The sequence below is a fragment of the Myotis daubentonii genome, chromosome 17 (assembly GCF_963259705.1).
Source record: "Myotis daubentonii chromosome 17, mMyoDau2.1, whole genome shotgun sequence".
NCBI classification, from domain to species: Eukaryota; Metazoa; Chordata; class Mammalia; order Chiroptera; family Vespertilionidae; genus Myotis; species Myotis daubentonii.
In genome coordinates this window covers 36,231,812-36,252,746 of record NC_081856.1, presented here as the reverse complement: position 1 = coordinate 36,252,746, position 20,935 = coordinate 36,231,812, and the positions used below count along the sequence as shown (strand labels likewise).

The 20,935-nt window shown below is 45.1% G+C and overlaps 1 protein-coding gene across 2 annotated transcripts in view; it reads right to left on the bottom strand.

Moving 5' to 3' along the window:
* Positions 1-7,457: 7,457 nt before the first annotated feature.
* Positions 7,458-20,935, bottom strand: part of SYBU (syntabulin) — a 70,729-nt gene continuing 57,251 nt past the window's right edge. For both annotated transcript variants that reach the window (XM_059671890.1, XM_059671891.1), the window contains 4 exons: positions 19,172-19,274; positions 13,085-13,288; positions 11,624-11,773; positions 7,458-9,291 (listed from right to left, as the gene is read on the bottom strand). In XM_059671890.1, coding sequence (XP_059527873.1) covers positions 8,190-9,291; positions 11,624-11,773; positions 13,085-13,288; positions 19,172-19,274 — 1,559 coding nt within the window. In that variant the 3' untranslated portion in view covers positions 7,458-8,189. The remainder of the gene's footprint in view (positions 9,292-11,623; positions 11,774-13,084; positions 13,289-19,171; positions 19,275-20,935) is intronic.

Here is a 20,935-nt window from a genome sequence, read left to right as displayed (position 1 = left end):
TGAGTTTGGAAATCATTCCATGGATATAGTTTTATGGATTAACTGAGACTGTAAGTGGCACATATATAAGTGCTCAACAAATGGTAGTTGTTATGAGGCCCTGTCCACACTTCTTTATGAGATCCTCTACACACTTTTCCAAATACTGGCTGTGCACTGATATGGCAGCCCCTTAATTTATAGAGAGAGAGTAGGAGAAGTTGCAATATTAATTTTTACCTAACCATAAGTTGATCTGCAAGTTTAATAAGAGCGAAAACATTTATCATGTGCTCAGCACTGTCTAAGAGTCTTTATGTCAATGATTCCTTGCAGTCTGGTGAGGTAGACATCCCCATTTCACATGTAAGGAAACCAGACCTTAGAAGGGCAGCATTGCACGAATGGAAGGAAAATAGCTTTGAGAGCAGGTTGTGGTAGTGGTCAATTAACACTCTTCACTTCAAACTGAGCTGCCAAAGAGCCTTTAGAATTTCCTCTTTCATTTTAAAGAACTCTGTGAAGATGATGTTACAAATTACAGTAGATAATACCCACTTGTGTTTTCTAAGATTTAATGAATATGAAAGAAATTATCTTGGCTTCTATTTTCATGTAAATAACTATATTTAAATATCAATGCCATGTAATTATGTATTTCCAGGTTGCTTGGTCAGATATTATAATGAAAGCAAAATAAGATGTGGTTTATATTCACACATTTGGGTGGGCCAATTAGCTCACTTGATTGGGTCATAATTCTAATGAGGCCAAGGGCACAGGTTTCATGCATGTGAAGAGCAGTACTGTACCCCGGACCTTCGTGCTACAAACTGTGTCCCTGACCTTGTCCAGTCGTCTTTTTAACATGTATCTTCAGGGTCTGGTTCAGAGAATGATTGGCACAGAAAAAATATCATCCTCATGCATAGAAACTTCAAGGATGTCCTCTGAATCCATGGTTTGCTGAGAGAAATGTTATGGTTTCTTATTCTCAGGTCAGTTTTGCCTCATTATAATATATTAACTTCTTCCTATATTGGTTTCATTTGTTAAAATATTCAAACCTTAATTTGAATCCTTAATTTTTATAGCATTGCAGTTTCCAAACCTGTTGACTGTTGCTGAATAAAATAAGTGTATACCTATATTATGGAGAAAAATGACATCATCATTAGATATGTTGGCCCCTGAAATAGATTTTTTAAAAATTTTTATGTATTGATTCTTAGAGAGAGGAAGGGGAAGAGAGAGACAGAGACATTGAATTGTTCCACTTATTTGTGCATTCACTGGTTGTATCTTGTATGTTCCCTGACCAGAGATGGAATTAGGTTGGTGTATCTATATGACGTTCTAACCAACTGAGCGACCTGGCCAGGGCCTGAAATAATTTTTTTTTTAAATTAGCTCAGTATTTATGGTAGTGGTAAGTAAAGTAAGATATACATAAGGATAGAGATATATTTCTCTTGCCCCATTTAAGTTTAAAGTGCACAAGTACTTTTTATTTCTTCTTGAAGCTCTGCGGTACATCTGAACCTCACAATTGCCTGTCTGTCTTAGTCAGAAGGAACCCTTCCAGAATCAGCTTGTACATGGTGATCCTTCTAAAACCTTTTTCCATGTACTGCTTTCAGTGGGAGATGGGAGCATTATTAAGACTGCTTTCATTTTTTCATTTTCTTTCTACAACAAACAAGCTAAAAATAATGTGCTGGTTCAGAAGAATTAAAGGTCAATTTAAAATGCCAGCACCTATTGTTTGCTCCAGAAAGCGACGCTGGCAAACCATTTCAGACACTGTGAGCTGTTTGATTGCAAGGAAGGGAGGGAGGGCCTTACCGTACCATCAAATTAGAGAAATATTGCAGTTGTTAATAGTTTTCATGTTCCAGTCCATTACAGCTCTAGTCTAGTTGGGCAAACATTTAATTTTTCAGTTATTCAAATAGCTTTGATCAGAAATGATACATACAGGGAGCCAGAGTGAAAATATCCCCGAAGGTGGGTCTGATAAGATCAAAGGGGGGAACTCCAGGGCCTCCCAGGAGATGCCTTTCACAGCAGAAATTCTCTAGGGGAGCCCGGGTTCTGCCTCATCATTTTACTTCACCATAATCCCAGGTGTTACGTGGCCTCTACTTGGAGTGATAGGTCCTCCTCACAGTCAAGCCCACAGAGCACTGGCCAACGAAGTGCTGGGAGAAAAGGTTAGAAAACATCTCCACTAAGCATTCATTTGTTTAGGACAGTAGAGGGTTGAGTCCTTTGGCATTACCCAGAGTACTGTTTATTCCAGCGATTTTCAATCTTTTTCACCTCATGGCACACATAAACTAATTACTAAAATTCTGCAGCACACCAAAAAATGTATTTTTTGCTGATCTGACAAAAAAATAGGTATAATTTTCATGCATTCACACTCGACAGTTATTGTTGTGTTGGCTGTTGTCATTGTTTTATTTGACAATCTAAGGAAAAAGACGTCAGTGCCCCTAACTAAATAGTCCAGTATTGCATGTTTTAAAAATTCCTGAGGCACACTGGTTGAAATTGCTGATATACTTCAATGAACCGAGGGTTACAACCCAGGAGATCTTACATGAAATGGCAGTTGTTTTTAAAAAATCCTCACCCAAGGATATGTTTTAAAAAAATCTATTTTCAGTCTTAGCCGGTTTGACTCAATGGATAGATCATCGGTCTGTGGACTGAACAGTCCCAAGTTGGATTTTGGTCAAGGGCACATGCCCTGGTTGCATGCTCGATCCCCAGTAGGGGCCATGCAGAAAGCAGCCAATCAATGATTCTCTCATCATTGATGTTTCTATTCTCTCTCTCCCTCTCCCTTTCTCTCGGAAATCAATAAAAATATTTTTTAAAAATTTATTTTTAGAGAGAGAGGAAGGGAGAGAGAAACATTGATTGTCCCTACAGGGGATTGAACCTGCAACCTAGGTATATGCCCTGACTGGGAATCGAACCTGCAATCTTTTAGTGTATAGGATGATGCTCCAGCTAACTGAGCCACCCGGCCAGGGCTAAACTGTCAGTTTTCAAAGAACTGGTTTTCAAGCTGTTCTCAGAGGTGACACTGGAACCACCATAGAGGATGAGAAGGAAGCACGGGCAGGGCTCCAGGCCATAAAACTTCACTTTTATGTGTTTTATGTATTGGAGATTTGTTTAATGTTGAGTACATTTTTTTTAAAGAGATAGAATTTTTACAAAATGTAAAAACTACTGAAATATTCCAATCTTTTAACACAAACTCTTCTGAGTAGCAGACCTCTTGTGAATTTGAAATTCAGTAGAATCATTGTTGTAACCATTAGTTATCACGATCATTGTGAGAGGGGCAGGGGGGGTGGGGGATCAGTAGTCACAGCCTAGCATCTCTTCCAGGGGTTTAAACATAATGACTTGACATACGTTTTTTTTTTTATTCTATTTGGACTTTCTAATTGCTTTTCTTTGCAACAACTAGGAATTTGTTGACGTTCTTTCAAGCCTTCGTTGCTATATATTGCTATGTTTAATTGCCTAGGTTACTGCTTCCTTGTATACATGTTGCCTGGTAAGACTGGAAGTAAGTGAACTTTGTAAAAGTGCTCACGGAGCCAAAATAGAAGTCAGAAACTACCCCAAGACTTTTAAAATGAAAAAATCCTCAAAAGAAAAACACATCAGACCCAACCAGTACTTAGGGAGGGCCTGTGATAAATGCAAACCACAGACTTCCTTTTTCTCCTGCCCAAATGTCAGAAACGCTTGGCATCTGAGTCCACTGCATTTTCCCCTCCCTTTCTGAACAGCTCAACTTTGAAAGGTCAACATATCCCTTTGGGGGAAAATCTTTTCTTATAAATTGGAATGTTTGCACACGTAACTGTCGGGAATGTTTAACATTTGCTTTGATGGGACAGCAATGTGTTCAGTAGAGAGGATTTGTTCTTTTTTTCCGTTTTCCTGCCTGTTTGTGCATCACAGGCATCCGAATTACGGGAAGCAACTCAGAGGCACTTCTTTCTATGGGATCAGATCATCCTGTTCACAAACGCAGCCGACGCCTAGGGCTGTGGAAAGGCAGGCTATGCTGCATCTTGTATTTACTCCAGGGGACTCACTTGTGAAAGAACGTTCTGAATGAAAGCAGTAATTTTCCACAGACGGTACATACTGAAACCTTGGAGAAGGGTGGAGATGGCAGGGGAGAAACAGAAAAACACAGTAACTGCTGGGGTGGGGGTGGGGAAGGAAAGCACAGCAGCTGCTCCAGGACCTCCGGTTTTATCTCTGCACAGTTTGTCTCCGTGTGGATAGAATATGCAGTTAACTTTGAACCGTTTGGTTTACAGAAGGATGCAGGTTAGTAAGACAACAAAACAATTTGCTCTTCATGATCTGCTGCCTCCAATTTGATAATCAACATAAATATTTGTGGTTCATGGAGAATTCTTTACCAGAGCCCATCTTTCCATCCATCTTGATTTGATAAAGAACAGTGCTGAATTTGTGTGGTTATAATCATTTCTGTAGTAACAAGTGGACACCAAAATCACCCTTATAATTTTTCTTCAAGTAAAAATGGGTGGATTTAGCAATGACTAAAAATAAACACAAGGAGGGACTGTAAGGGAGATAACAGCCTCTAGGTATTGGTTTGGGCTGGACTACAGGAAGGGACCTGAGTCAGCACGGCTCATTATTTTGGGACAGTTCCGGTTATTCACCTCCCAAAATAGTTTCCATTCCATTTCAGCCAAGTCTCTGTACGGCTGTGTGCTGAGTGCCCATGTGTGTTCCAATGGGAGCAATGGCCTTTCTGAGACAAACCATCACCCCACATGCACATCCTTGTGGCCCCCATCCTATTCCTTCTCATGTTCTCAAGGGCTCCCCTCCTTCAGCTGATCCTCTCTCCTAGGTCATCAATTTCTTTCTCTTCTTTGGCTCAATCACAAAGTGTATAAATGTGCTCTATCTCCTCCCAATATTGAAAACTAAAACACACCCCTGTATCCACGTGTCCTTTTAACTATCACCTACTTATTTATACCCCTTCAGTAAAAACTTAGCCTAAGAAAAAAATTAGCTGCATGCATCAATTTCTACTTTCTCTCTTCTAATCACTCTCCAGCCCACTTCAATCTGGCTTCCATGCCCATTTATCCAAAGAAATGATCTTGACAGTCACTCAGACTTCGTGGTCAAAGCCAGTGGACATGTATATGCTCTCACGTTACTCAGCTTCTTGGTAGGATTTTAACATAGTTGACCGGTCCACTCTTGAATCACTCTCCCTTTTGGTTTTCATAATACTACATGCACTAGTTTGCCTCCTATTGTTGAGGCAAAAATTGCTGCCTTTTATCAGGCTGTTTTGTTGGGTCTTCATCCTCTATCTAAATGTGGAAGTGCCCCAGACTCAGTCTTTGGCCTTCTTTACACTCTCCCTGGATGATTTCATCCATCCCATGGTTTTAAATAGTAAATAAAGGCTGAAGAACCCCAATTTTATAGCTCTAGCCCTGACAACTCCCATGATTTTCACATTCATGTAAATATGCAATTACTCACTTGACATTTCCACACAGGTGTTTAATAGACATCTCATATTTATTTTCCCAAACTTTTCTCGATCTCTTTATACTTTCAGTAAATGGCACCACCATTGACACAGGTGCTCAAGTTAAAAACCTGAGAATCATCCATCCTTAATTTCTCTCTTCCTTAAATCCTACCTCACCCCCTCCCTACATCTAATCTATCAGCAAATCACAACAGTTCTATCTTCAAAGCTATATCTTCAGTTATTCAACGCAATCTCTATATCCACCTCCAAATTGTCATACTCACTCACGTGGACTATTTACAATAGATCTCTAAATGGTCTCCCTGCTTCTGCTGCTCCTGCCTGCTTACAATGCAGCCAGAAAGGCGGGGGTAGCCAGCAAGCGGGAGGCGGGGGGGGTGGGGGGGGCAGGAGAAGGGGAGGAGAAAGAAACCAGTTTATATTATTGTTCTGTTTAAAGTCCATTAATATTTCTCATTGCACTGGGAATAAATTCAACCCAACCCTACCATGATTTACAAGGCACCATATGAACTAGCTTCTTGTGCACTTCTCCAAACCTCCTCTTCTCCTTCCCTCTGCTCTAGCCACTGGCCTCTTTGAAGACCCTATAAAATGTTGAGCCCTTTTCTGACCCTTGGCCTTTGCATTTGTTCTTTTTGCAACGTTTTATTTGCCATATTTTCATGTGACAGGATCTTTTTCACCCATCAGCGCTAATTTTCCTTTCCTTCACCTTGTTTATTTCCTTGGAAGCACTTACCGCTATTTAAAATGATCTTGCTGACATATTTTATGTCTTTCACAGGCAGAATCTAAGACCTCTCAAGGAAGAAACAGTATCCTCCACCACTGAAGACCAAGCCAGTAAAGTGCCTAGCATGTGAGTACCCAGTAAGAATTTGTTGGATAAATTATTTCATTTAACAGCTATTGCTAGAATCCCTATTGTTAAGTCGATGCTGAGAGGAACCAGGCTGAATGAAGTTAAAAAACAAAATTTATAAATTTATTGTTACATCTGTGAACAGAAGGGCTGAGACAAGAATGTAATAAAATTTCTTAAACACTCACGTCTCTTGACCTGGCTCCTGTGGGCGTGGACCTAACACCTTCTATGTGCCATATACTGTTCTAAATTCTTGACATAATTTATGAACAAAACAGAACACAGATTCCTGCCCTCAGAGAGTTAATATTTTATTGGGGGATGGGCAATAACCAAGGCATAGTAGATAAAAAATAAAGTATTAAAGGTAAAAAGTTCTACATGGAAGAAGAGTTTCTGAATGAGAAGTTAGGATATTCTCCAGGTCGCTTCCCTTTGTGTGGTAAAGTGGAAAGGTATTTGCTTTGCTGACCCTTGAAATCTTGGCTTCAGAGATGAATTAGGACATTCTGAGCACGTCTTTGAGGCTCAGCTCACTCATCTGTAAAATGGAGTAATACCCACTTCCCAAGAGTGATGTGAAGAAATGAATACAGATCAAATACTATCTCATCCTTCCCCAGCCACGTACCCTCACCCTATTATTCCAAGGGGAGGAGGGTGTATGGTCCTAGCGTATTCTCCCTCTCTGCACCCTTAACATGCCTGGGAAAAAATCAACACAACTTTCCTGAAAATAGTCAACATATCCTTTCTGAATAAATATGTGGAAAAACAAGTGTATGGGTAATTTAAAAACAAACCAACCACCAAAGCTACTTTTACTCAGAAACAATGTTGTTTTTTTAAAACAGACAGGATAGGAAATCCTCACCTTTAATAATTATGTTTCCTCTTTCTAATTTCTTAAATTAATCCCATTTTTACAGACCACTATTGATAACCATGGAAGGATCTGCTACTCATTTAATCTTTTTTTACTCTATTAAAATAAAGCTGCAGAGATCATCATTTTATAGGAGGATAAAACATTTATTTAACTGGAAACACTAATCTTTATTTTCATCATGCCAAAGTGTCTGGTTACAAACCATTTCCAATAAAACACTATATATAAGAAGCAAAAAATAAGTTAATACACTGTAAACTTACAGACAGTTTCATCAATTAACAGATTTAAGAACAAACAAGCCATTTTTAGACTTTGGAGCTACATTGAGTAGAAAACGGCAAACACTCAAACTTTATCAACCCCAATGAAGACACTAAAGGATTAGTCAAGACTTCTTCAAACCAAGGGCGCAAATACATGTTCATTTTTGGTTACAGTCCCCTGCTATGCACAAGACCATCAGGAATGCTGGAACAATCACACATTGGAAAACAGCACGAAGCAAAGCAAGGAGATCGCATGCCGGCAGGACAGAAGCTGTCTGGAAAGTGCAAACTTTGCATTTTCTCTTCCTGAACCACCAGGGTAAGAACGGGCACCTCTGACGACACGCAGGGTCACGAGCATGCTTTCGACACCACACGGGTGGGGCTTTTGACTTGAACCAGGTCTCCATGCCTTTGAAGATACCTCCGGGCCACCACAGGTAACAGGCTCCCACTAAACATAGTGCAAATCAAATACCGAGGAGCAACACGACAGAACAGAGACCGCCCTGGGTCGACCTGCTGCTTCTCCACCTGGCACCACACCTCCTGGGACCCACTGGCACACGGAACCACCACTGCTCTCTAGGTCTGGACGTGGAAGGCGGTGCGGCGGAGCGAGTGCAGGGCAACCACGCAGCAGCCCCGGAGCAAAGCCCCGATGTTGTACACGGGCTCCGTGCCCCCCCTCTGAGTACTGAACACCCACAGCACGGTGGGCACCACGGGGGCAGCCACGGCCAGGAGATCCACCAGGAAACTGCGGCTCCAGTACTGCCTCCCCACGACCCCCGGGGCCCGCGGGATGATGCCGTCCAGCCTTTCTTCTGTGCTCCTTGCAAAATCCAGCTCTCTCATGAGGCGATCTGCAGGAGCTTGCGCCTCCACCGTGGCGTCTGGGGTCTCCACGGGAGACAAAAGGATGGCTGAGTTTGGATTCTTTGGAGTTAAATCAACCATCAACGCGGAGATGGACTCTGGGAAGCTTTCTGTGGAATCAGCTGCGGACTCAGAAGGCGATGCTGAGCCCCAGGCACAGGGGTCCTGGAGCTGGAGCACGTACTGAATGAGCTCGGAGACCGCGGGGCTGTAGGGCACCACGTCGGTCTGCACAGCCCGCTCCACCACCACACGGCCCACCTCTGGACCCACCTCCGTGGGGATGATCGCCAGGACCTTTGCCCCAGGGGTGCAATGCAGCAGCTCCAGGTCGCCAGCCTGGGTGGCGGTGGCCGTCGCCAGCTCATCCAACAAATCCGAGCCATCCACCATGCTGTCTCCCACGAGCAGCTCACTGTCCGCCCCTTCCTCTGTGACCTGCTCTTCCGCGGACAGCCCATCTGCCGTCCGGCCAACAGGGGTGTCTCGGGGGAAGCTTTTCTCCGGGGAATCGCAGAAGTCCAGGCACAGCTCATCCCTCAGGGAGCCACTGTGCGCCAGCTCCATGCTCTGCAGGAGGGACTCCAGCTTCCTGTTCTGAATGTTGATGTCCACGAAGTATTTCTGAATGCCTTTGTCTTTATCGGCCAGGCTGCTCCTCATGGTCTCAATGACCTGTTTGAGCTGTTTGATCTCTTTCCTGGCCTCCTTGAGGGCCAGCTGGGCCTCCACCCGGTGGCACTCTTCTTCAATCCAGTCTTCCCTCATCCGGGCCAGCTGGGACTTCAGCTCCACAATTTCTGTTTCCCTGCGGTGAGAAGAGGAGCAGACCCATGAGGCTGAGAAAAATATCATCTCTGAGCCAGCTGACACACAGGCAAATGACCAAGCTCTTCCACTTGAAACACAGACTTAATTAAATCAGTTTTGACATTTTTTCTTTCCCAGGTTAATACCCATAAATAAGCCTACCCCCAACTGTGAAATAGCTAAAATAATTCTAGTGCAGGGGTCCTCAAACTACGGCCCGCGGGCCACATGCAAATACAAATATTGTATTTGTTCCCGTTTTGTTTTTTTAATTCAAAATAAGATATGTGCAGTGTGCATAGGAATTTGTTCATAGTTTTTGTTTAAACTATAGTCCGGCCCTCCAACGGTCTGAGGGACAGCGAACTGGCCCCCTGTTTAAAAAGTTTGAGGACCCCTGTTCTAGTAACTAGAATCAGAATAAAAAACACTCCTATTGTTTTTTCCCCTCTTTTTGGAGCATCACTACATGTCAGATACTGCATTAAGTATTTTACAAGCATTATACCTTATTTAATACTTAATATTTGAGCCCGGCTGGCGTGGCTCAGTGGTTGAGTGTCGACCTATGAACCAGGAGGTCATGGTTCGATTCCTGGTCAGGGCACATGCCCGAGTTGTGGTCTCGATCCCTAGTAGGGGGTGTGCAGGAGGCAGCCACCTGATGATTCTCTCTCATCATTGATGTTTTTTTCTCTCTCCCTCTCTCTTCCTCTGCAATCAATAAAAATATATTTAACAAGACCAACCTTAATATTTGAAAATTTATTATTAGAACATATTAGAGTCTCTCAGTTATCCTTTTATGTACCTACTAGAGGCCTGGTGTACAAAATTTGTGCATGGGTAGGGTCCCTAGGCCTGGCAGGCAATCAGGGCTGATCGGGCTTTCCTTCATTCTGTGCCACCTCCTGGTGGTCAGTGCAGGTCATAGTGAGCAATTGAACTCCCAGTCTCCCGGTCAAACACCCAAGGGGACACTTTGCATATTAGCCTTTTATATATACAGGTAGTTTGTGGAAGGAAAGTCCATGTCACTTTTAAAAATATATACATATTGTTATTGATTTCAGAGAGGAAGAGAGAGGGAGAGAGAGAGATAGAAACATCAGTGATGAGAGAGAATCACTGATTGGCTGCCTCCTGCATGCCCCACAATGGGGATGGAGCCCACAACCCAGGCATGTGCTCTGATCGAGAATCGAACTGAGACCTCCCGATTCATAGGTTGATGCTTAACTACTGAGTTGAGCACTCCAGCTGGGCCCATTTCACTTTCAATCACCTACCTAAGAAGGCAGAATTTCTCTCATCATATTCCAGTGATAATCTTTTTTAAAATTTAAATCATAAAATGATACATGTTACAAGGACTTTGTGAAAAATTGATTATTCTATCTTCTCTCAGGTAAGATGATATCAGATCCATCCTACACTGAAGAGAATCTAGCCTGTTTTTAGATCCCTTAAAGGACTCTACTTCAAGATCTTTGTTGAAAATTTCTTCCTTACATGTAATGCCTTCCTATGTCCACATATTCTCAGGGATATGAAGACCTGGCAGTGAGGATCTTGACATATCTGAAGAGATGTTGTCAGTTTTGCTGCTTTAAGCTTAGGCTTGAATATTCTCCCTCCTATGACTGCTCAAACCCTCTCATGGTTTCCTCAAATCATACTCCAAAGACTTCCAGAAAATAGGGTCTGACTCCGGGCAACTTACGCTGGGTTCACAGCTACCCTGGTCAGAGCTCTGCCCATCCATCCTAAAATGTTCCAGGGGAAAACCATCAAGCAGAGAATCTCATCTGCTCCAACTGTCAAAGGTCTCTTCTCTCCCAGATAAGATCGCTTAAGCATGGGCTGCTTTGTTTTGCTTTTTACCTCAACACTTGGCCAAGAAAAATGAACCTCTTCCTTCAGCACAGAAATAGCTGGCAGGAATCACAGTGCACACAGACATCCACCCTCACAGAAATAAACAGAGCTTACCAGGGGCTCCCTGTGTGTGACCCATTGGGCTGGAAGTATGGATTGTTGCTCTGAGTGTTCCTGCCATTTAAATGTAGTCAGGCACACACCCAACTCCTCCTGTCAAAGCTGCTCACACCCAGAGCAGGTGGTCCCCTCTAACCAAGGAGGGCCCCTGAACTCCTGAAACAGCCAAATCTTCTGAGACTGAGTTATGAAATATGACAGAAATGAAATCACATTTCTTCTTTTCCACTTTTCTACAGTGTAGTTTCATATTTCATTTTATAGAAAAAAAACCCCACAAAACAAAAACAACAACTGTCCTAAACCACCCTGTGCGAGGAAGTGGGACTCACCTCTCGTGGAGTCGGCGCTCAGATTCCTTCAGCTTGGTCTTCAGGTGTCTCACTGTCACCTCTTTCTGCTGCAAAGGAGTCAAATACTGCTCTGGATTTGGGGGCTTCACCCCATGATTCTCACCGCAGGACATGTACCTTCCAGACCGCCTGAAAGAGCCCAAGTATCGGAATGTTACCTTTAGTATAAAAAGGCCAAGTAAGGCACAGAAAGGAGCTTGAGAAGAAGTGGCGGCCGTGTGTTGAGATCTTATTAAGCCTCAGTAACGTGTGACCTCACCATGAAAGGGGATGGCAGTATACCTGCCAGGCTTAGGATGTTCAGTACATGGAATATCAGGGTAGTGTGTGGGGAGGGTGACAGGGAGAGGGAGGATTTTTTATGGCTTCTGAATGATCTCAGACAAAATAATACACAATGGTCCAGGGCTAGCCTGCCAGTGCAGAGTAGCAGGCTGTGATGTTAAAGGACAATGAGTGAGGGCAGGCAGGAGGGAAGGAAGGGAGCGAGATGACCTAACTTTCCACACAATGTGCCCTCAACATCCTGATTGTTAGGCGTTGAATTCAAATTGTTCCGAAACCAGTCCCTGGAGTGAGTGTGCTGATTCGGTGGGCAGTTTCCTCCTCCTGACGGGAACGAGGCTGAGTGTGTTTGGGAAGAGAGGTGCCTGATGTTCTACAAACCACCCAGAGCTGGAATCCAGGCCCCTGCCAGGCTGTACGAGAGCTGACTGATGAGAACAGACGCCCAGAGGAAGGGGCTGACGGAGGACGGCTGGCAGCTTCTTCCCTGACTCTGGACCCAGCCCAAGCCACTGCCCTCGCCCTGTTCCCCCTGAGCCTGCACTCCATCCAAGAGGGCCTGAGTCCAGCTCCCAGCCCTCTGTTCCTCCTGTCCTGGCCCTTTTGGATGTGCAGTTCCTTCTTTCTGCCTCCCCACCCCCATCCCTCAAGGACTAACTCATTCCTTGTTTGACCTTCAGATCTCTTTTCAATTTCACTTTCTCAGCGATCCCTTCAGAGTGGGACCCCTGGCCACCTTTTACATACACATCTACTTGCAGAATAATCTTAATGAGTTGTTGTCATGAGATGAGTCAGGTCTTTCTTCTCCTCTGGGTGGTACACACAGGGCCCATATCTGTTGCTCGCTGCTCTATTCTCAGCACAGTACCTGGCACAACGTGGTACTCAACACATAACTGGTATCTAAGTGAACACATGAGCGATTCCATTTTCCTCCCTACCCACTCACCACTTGGATTGCTGAAACTTAAGAGAGATTGTGGCTGGCGTTCTTTCTGCAGCAGCCCTTAAACAATGAGCTGAGTGTGGGAAAGAGAAGTGTCTTGTTGCAGAATAAGACAGCGGATCAAGAGTTGCGTAACTATTTTTTAAAGAAAACTTATCACGTAGGATGAACCAGGAACCGTGAATTGAAAGATGATTAGTACTCACCTCATGATTGGGCTACAGTCACTTCCTTTGTAGGAGCCAGAGTTGCTACTACTTGGGGAAGAAGGCGCATAGCTGGGATGGATGTTGACAGGGCTCAGCTGATTCCTGCACAGCATGGACAGAAGGTCCTTCTCGCGTGGGGATGGTGGGCTGTTGCCAGACTTGTGCGATGAAGCTCCATTACTCCGCCCGTGGGGACCTCGGCTGAGGGAAGAGCATGAAAAAAAACACACGTGAAGCCCTAACTGGTTTGGCTCAGTGGATAGAGCATCAGCCTGCGGACTCAAGGGTCCCAGGTTCGATTCCGGTCAAGGGCATGTACCTTGGTTGAGGGCACATACCCTGTGGGGAGTGTGCAGGAGGCAGCTGATCGATGTCTCTCTCATCGATGTTTCTAACTCTCTATCCCTCTCCCTTCCTCTCTGTAAAAAATCAATAAAATACATTTTTTAAAAATGTTAAAACCCTCGAGGCTATTGGTAGCCACCGATAATGCTTTACTCCTTAGAGCTAGTTACTACTAAGGAAATCCAACTTACAGAGTTAGAAAGAGGCAATGTAATTATTGGTACAAACTGCCCTGTGAGCAGCTTTCTTCCCACCTGCCCGATACTTTCTCTCCTTGTGCCACTGGCACCGGCAACCCCTCCCTCTGCTGTTGTTTCAAATGGTTTCTGACCACAAAGCTTGTTTTGGATTAAACCCAGCAGCCTGCTCGGAACACAAACCATGTAAATATTGATTTGGTTTAGGTTCATTCTGGAGGCAGATCTGAAGATGTGGTGTTTGTTCCAGGACACCTGTTTCAGCTTCAGGTGGGTTCAGACGATTGGGTTGGCTCATTTGGAGAATGGGGACGTAGGGGACTGTCCATAAAGAAGGAGGAGAAAATAGAACAATAAACACAGCCCACATACATGTATCAGGTCTATAATTTTAACCACTTATTGTTTACCCTTCTCTTTCCATCCCCAATAACTTAGCACAACCTTTATCATTTAACTGCTGAAATGTTGTAACAGCCCCCTCTTCCCTCCCTGGCCTCTTGTCTTGACCCCTCGGGCAAGGAGGCTGGTCCTGCGGCTGGAGTGTCCTTTCCAAAATGGAATTTGAATATCACTGGCCTCCCCCAAGCGATTCGCTGGCTCTCCCACCTCCAGAATAAAGGCCAAACTCCTTAGCATGTCCGCAAGGTCCAATCCCACCACCCTGTCCCACCCATCCTCTGCCACACCCCGCTCCTCCCTCTATCCCAGAATTCCAAACGACTTACAGTTTCCTGACAATCCTCGCTCTCCAACACCTTTATATTTTTAAGCTTCTAAGGTTCTCTGCCTAGAATATTCTCCTTCTGCTCCCTATCCTAAGCCTCTGGGGTACCACCTACTTCGAAACTGATGGGCACCTACTCCAAGCAGCCTTCTCTGGATTCTTCCTTCCCAAAGCCGGTGCAAGTGCCATTCCTCTAATACTCTCTAATACTCTGTGCAAACTTCCAATGTGAAACGAACCACAATGCATCACAACTCCAACCCTCCTTTCCCGGGGGATGGGGGCATGCTGTGGGCAGAAACACAGCCTGGCCTTTCCTATCCCCGCTGCTGCCTGGCACACACTAGGTGCTCCCTGGATGACTGGTAACTGAATACACTGGGTTTAAGTCCTGGCACTGCCACGTAGTAGGAACTTAACCTACAGGATATATGATAACTTCTCCTGTCCTCCTCACAGAGTTGATATGAAAAATCAAAGAATGCATATGAGGGCATTTGGTAAGCTGTTCAGGGCAATTGAACTAACTATAGGGTGTCATTAGAGAAGAAACTTGTTTCCACTTCCCTGTTAATCTGGTTCCAGGGGAACATTTTGAAAAGAGTGTTGGAACAGGACACAGAGCAGTCAGTCCTGCTTTCTGATGATCCCCTTGCCATTGTAATTACCGCCGTGTCCAACCGACACATCTCAATGAGAAACGTGTGTGAACGGGAATGTGAGTGTGCACGTGGGTGCACTTGGCTCCCAACCCACAGTTATTTAAAATCAAACACACTGTCAACTAGCTGTCAACCCATAAATCACACACAGAGGAGACATCGCCACGTTGGAAAGTTAAAAGGTTCTTTCCTTTTGAAATCATGCAAATGGACTCGGTCTCCTCTTCCTGAAAAGGGGGCGCTTTATGGAGAACAGATGGGCGGATGGCTTGGTGACAAACCAACTTGAGCAGCCCGGGGGTGGGAGGGCCTCGGGAGAAACTGCAGAGAACATGCACCCTGGCTTGGATTTCCTTCTTCAAACGTCCCTTCCAGGCCTGGCACCAACTGGCCTGACCGCTTCTTACTGTGGCTGCGAGGAGTTTGGAGGATTAGCCATTACACGTCAGGGCAGACAGGAAGGAACTCGCCCTAATTGTGACCTGGGGAATCCTCTTGAGTCAACCTTCACCACGGACCCCCTGTGACTCCAGCCCTGTTCCTGGTGCTTTATGAACACTGTTTCATGTAACTGACCGTCACACTGGATATAAAGCTGGTACAGAGGTTATCTCCCTTGTGTGATCAGTGAAATACTCCGTGAAGTACTCAGTAAGTAACTGAGGCTCAGAGAGAGAAAAAAACAAACAAAACCCACAAACAAACAAAAAAACTGGCTCAAGAACACAGAGCTGAACGGGGAATGAAATCCAGGTCTTTTCACGCTACAGAAATGCCTCCTACTTTACCCAAGTGGAATATACTGTTTTGAGCTTGTACCCAGGTACATTAGGGACTGGCTATGTATGTGGTTATTACCTGAAGAATTTGCCACTGCCTTCTTCAGTGTAGTATGTGACTAAGACACACATTCAATTAGATGGGGATTTTGTAAGAACTCATCTGCTCTACAGACGAAGCAAAAACTCGTAAGCTATTAAACATGACTGAAGTACAATCAAGCCTTCAAATATATTCACATGCTTTTCAGGAAATGAATGACTAGACTGTAACAGCTAACTTTTTTTTTAAGAGAAAGTACATACTTAAAGATGTCTCTTCTGTTCCTTACATTTAGTTTAATCCAAAGTCATCATGGATGATGATAAAACATTTGGAAGGAGAAGCAGGGATTCCATACTGGTCGTGGCTGTGAATAGGCAAACCCAATGCTACCCCTCCTCAGCCCACCTAACCTCCCTGGTTTGATGAACAAGAATGAAGTCCACAGGGGAGAGATAGAACTCTGCTGACCCCACCCCAGGCCTGCACGCATGAGTAGGAAAAATGGGAAGTGAGAGACAGGGAGACGTGAAGATGGAAACCTCAGGAGGGGCATTTTGTCATGGCAGCTCTAGCAAATTGGAATGGTCATCATCACCATAATCAGCACCACCACCATCAGCAACAGCAGCAGGAGGTAGATGCCATTATTACCCCATTTTCCAGGAGAGGAAACAGGCTCAGGGCTCTGGGTCATGCACCTAATAAACAGTGGAGGCTGAACTCAGGTCTGGCTCCAAGTCCCAAGCCCTTCTTTTCTTCTCGCTTCCATCTGCCTCTGATCAGATAGGGTTTTAGTTTAAGGAAGAGAATACCTCAGATACATCAGCAGAGTTGGCCTTCTATAAGAGATCATTTGCAAATCTCTAATGTGTTGTTTTTAAAGTCACCTATCAAAACTATTCTCCCCAACTCCACCTTGTCCCTCATTCCTCTCACCCCACCTTTGCCAATGTTCCTGCCATGCTTTCTCCCAGGAGCTAATTCTCCACAGAGAAAATTCCTTTCTAACAGGAGAAATGAGCCAATTAAATAGATCACAAGCTATTACAGAATTTGGCATGGATACTGGACCATTTACAGGAGTTGCCCTCAATGTGTGGGTCACAAAGACTACGTGAAATGCTGAGCTATTCCATCATAGAAATCTACTCATGGTGCTGTGCCTGGGTCAGATTAAAAAAAAAGTGAGAGCCCTGACTGGTGTGGCTCAGTTAGTGGGAGTGTTGTCCTGTACACTGAAAGGTTACAGGTTCGATTCCTAATCAGGGCACATACCTGGGTTGCGGGTTCGATTCCCCAGTCACTGTTCATTCTCTCTCTCTCTCTCTCTCTCTCTCTCTCTCTCTCTCTCTCTCTCTCTCTCTCTCTCTCTCTTTCTCATTTCTTCCTCTCTATTTCCCTCCCTCCCTTCCTCCTTCCCTCCCTTCCTTTTTCTCTAAAACCAATAAGCATGTCCTGGGGTCAGGATTAAAAAAAAAGTGAGGATAATGGATAGAACATTTCCAGCTTCATTTTTCCATCTACTAAACATACATCTGATTTGCACATAGTTAGATTTAGCTATTTTATGTTTATCATATCAGTTTTTAACCACTTAGAGATATCATGGATTCCAGACTAGCATATTTTCTCTAAGTCACTCAGCATTACTGGCATTACCTTGAAATTTAACCACAAATACAAATTCCTTTGAAAGGCTTAACAAATTTGGCTTCTTCTTCAGGACATTTGTTTTTCCTTTTGCCTCTCTGCTCTTTGATACCTGTACCATGGGTATGGGCTAATTTCTTGAATGGGTTAGATAAATCGGTTATTTTCAGAGCAAGCCACATCTGACTTATACAGAGAACGTTTATATGTACCGTCCTGTGATCTCAGAGGCACTTTATTTCCAAAACAGATGGTGTTTGGGAACAGAATGACTGCTTTTTCATGTGGACTTCACTCTTTTGTTACAGGTTCGTCTGGCTTCAGCTTTGTTTTCAATAAACTCTACACTGTGCGTCTCAGGTCCCTCTGTAAACATCAGCCCAAGCTGCGGCTTCCCCAAGAGGAATGGAACTATTCGCTTGCTGACTCCTGGAAATGCAAGGTTTTAGAAACGGGACAGCTTTCTTCACGGAAGGGACCTTAAAACTTCGTGTAGTCCAGTCTCTTTTGGACACATTTGGACACTGTGGCCCAGGAGAGCCAAGTGACATCCCCAAAGTCTAGAGCCAAATCACCCCCAAGTGCCTTGTGGCTCATCCGTCGCTTCGTTCAGGTCTCTGCTCAGAGCTCACCTCATCGCCGAGGTCTCCCAGAACCCCCTATCTGAAACACACCACACACCCCATTACTCTCCCATAGCCTTTCCCTGCATGTTTTAAAAGTAATTATATCACTTATGCATTTATTGTCTCTCTTTCCCTGCTAGAATGAATATAATTTTCATGGCATTTTGTTTAGCGCCTTATCTCCAGAACCTGTCTCATAGTAGATGCTCAACGAATACTTGTAGGATAAGTCACTGATGGGGGCAGAGAATCCCTGTCCCACCCCATGTGAAGAGGCTCCCATGTCCCCTGGTCTTCTCCCCTCAATCCAAAGAGCGTCCATGGCGAGCCCTGTTGATGCTTCCCGTGCTCCAAGCACTGAGCCCACACGTTACCTCTATCAGCCAATCTAATCCTAACAATGAACCTTATGAGGTGGGTATGGCGATAGCCCTATTTTACAGACGAGGTGACTGAGGCTTAGAGGAGCTAAGCAACTTGCTCGGGGCCACACAGCCTGTAGGTGAAGCTGCTGTTCAAACCAAGGTGTAGCCTGACCCCAGAGCCCACACACTTAGCTATTTTGCTCTTTTGCCCCTTTCTGTGGTGGCCACTCATGCCCATGGACGTCATACTTCCCTCACCCTTTCCCCACGTAAATATTGGGATGCCCACATGGTCATTATGCTTCTTGCACAAAAATAAAGAAAAGGAAGCTCAGCTGGAAGAAAGAAAGGGTGAATGCATAATCTAGATTCATGAGGGGAGGCGGGTGGAAACTGGACGGCCAGCTGGATACCCAGGTGAGTACACAGGTGAGTGAGGAAGAGAAAGCGGGTTGGACCCAGAGCCAAGGCCTGGATGAGAGATGACAGAGGCCACGCCACGTGACCACAGGAGGACAGGTAGAGAAAACCACCCATTTCTAATCACTAACACACCAACAAAAATCACTCACTGACCAGTAAGATATGACTGGACAGTCATCTGGGCGGCTCTATAGAAGCATCAAGTCCAGGTGAGTCACCTGTGCAAAGGGTCTTAATAATCACAGAGCAGGAGACAGTGCCTACTTGCGTGAGAAAGAGGAGCGCTTGCTTCCCGCGGCAGACATGTGGACCTCAGGAGCGGAAATGCTGCCCGTGCTGCTCGAGGAGCTAAAATCGGCTTCACTACCTGCAAAACAACAGGGGGGAGAGGCATGAGGGGAAGGAAACCCAGGACGCGCTGGCCAGCTCCCGGCCTCCCGGGGCCCCTGGCGCCCTGCCCTGCCTTTGCTCTCTAGCTCCGCACGTGCCCAGATTCCAGAGCTCCCAGCCCCTGCGCTGTCTTCCCCGAAGCAGCCAAGAGAAGGCGCACACACAAGGACATGGTTTCGCAAGCACAGCTTGGAGGCACAGGAGGCTGGTTGCCTGCAGATGCCCGGCGTCCAGCAGACTACCAACAGCGACCCACGTGGGGGAGAAACGTGCGCCCGCCCTGTGAGTCACAGGCCCTCTGGGCCTCATCCACGTGCCGGCCCAAACTGTAAGCAACACGAACAGCGTGCTCCTCAGTCCCATAGTTTTTCCGAGAGTTTATCTTTGGGCTTTTGTAGTCAGCTAGCCTAGCCACACTTGCGTTTGGCACTTCGGGGTCTGGAGATAATCAACCAGTTAGAAGCGGTCAGGAAGCAAGCCTGGGCTCCAGATAAGTGCTGGAACCGTGCTATCGGCTTATTGCCTTTCTCTGACTGCGGCTGCAGGTTTGCTATAAAACAGAACCTTAACGAAAAGCAGGCATTGAGTGCTTCCAAACAGAACGAAAAAAGTTCACAGTGACGGAACCTCTGAATTACAGGAAAATTGGAAAATGTAGGTTTTTTTTGGGGGGGGAGGGGGGTGGGGGAGGTGGAAGGATTGTTCATTAGCTTAGGAAGATCGCATTGTATCTTGAGTACAGACTAGAGTTTGGTGTGTAATTAGGAGTGTGGTAGAATAATTAATATGGATCCCATCTCCAACAACAACAAATACGTGGTTCTGAAATTGTAATGAAAATATTCCAGGGCTTGCCTGGGGAAGTGGAGGGGAGGAGAAGAGAGAGGCGAGAGAGAATAAGTGGGAAGAAGAAAGAGATGAAATAAAAGATGAAATTCCATTTGCTTTCAGGAAGCAAACCTAGGTGTACAAGTTATTTGACCTTGTCTCTCAACTCCTACAACACAACTCCTGACTCTCTGGTCTAGAACCCAGGGCCAGCTCACATTAGTGAGTTGAGGAAAAAATGAATAATTTAAATCCTCTGAGTTTCTAACAGGCAGTGAACAATGATTATAATAAAAACGACGTTGTGAGTGCCTAGCAGGTTCCAGGCCCTGAACGAGATGCTTTCTACTCTTTATATTTTTGACAACTTTGTAAGGCAGGCATTCATCTCACTGTTCTGCAATTGAGGAGACCAAGGCTGATTTGTGCGAGGTTTGTGAGTGACAAAGCCTGCCCAAATCCTCGTGCTACTTGCATGAACCATGCTGCATCCTTAGCAAGGCAGTGGGGAACGTGGGGACACAGGAGAGTTCTACCATCTCGCTAACTGGCAAGATGAGCCATATGTGCAAGATGTGGCCAGATTGGCCCACTGCTGAGCAGGTCCTGTCACTGACGGGTTGTATTACTAGCAGATTTGCTAGAGGGGAAGGTAAGCAACAGCAAGGAGAGAGATCCCTCCCCCAGCTGCCAGCACCTCTCAGGAAGTCCGGCCTCTCCTGGGGAAAAGATCAAGAATGATCTCTGAGCACAGGAGACAGTAGTGAATTTCACCTCCCAGCAGAGTTCTAGGAGGATTAGGCTGGCAAT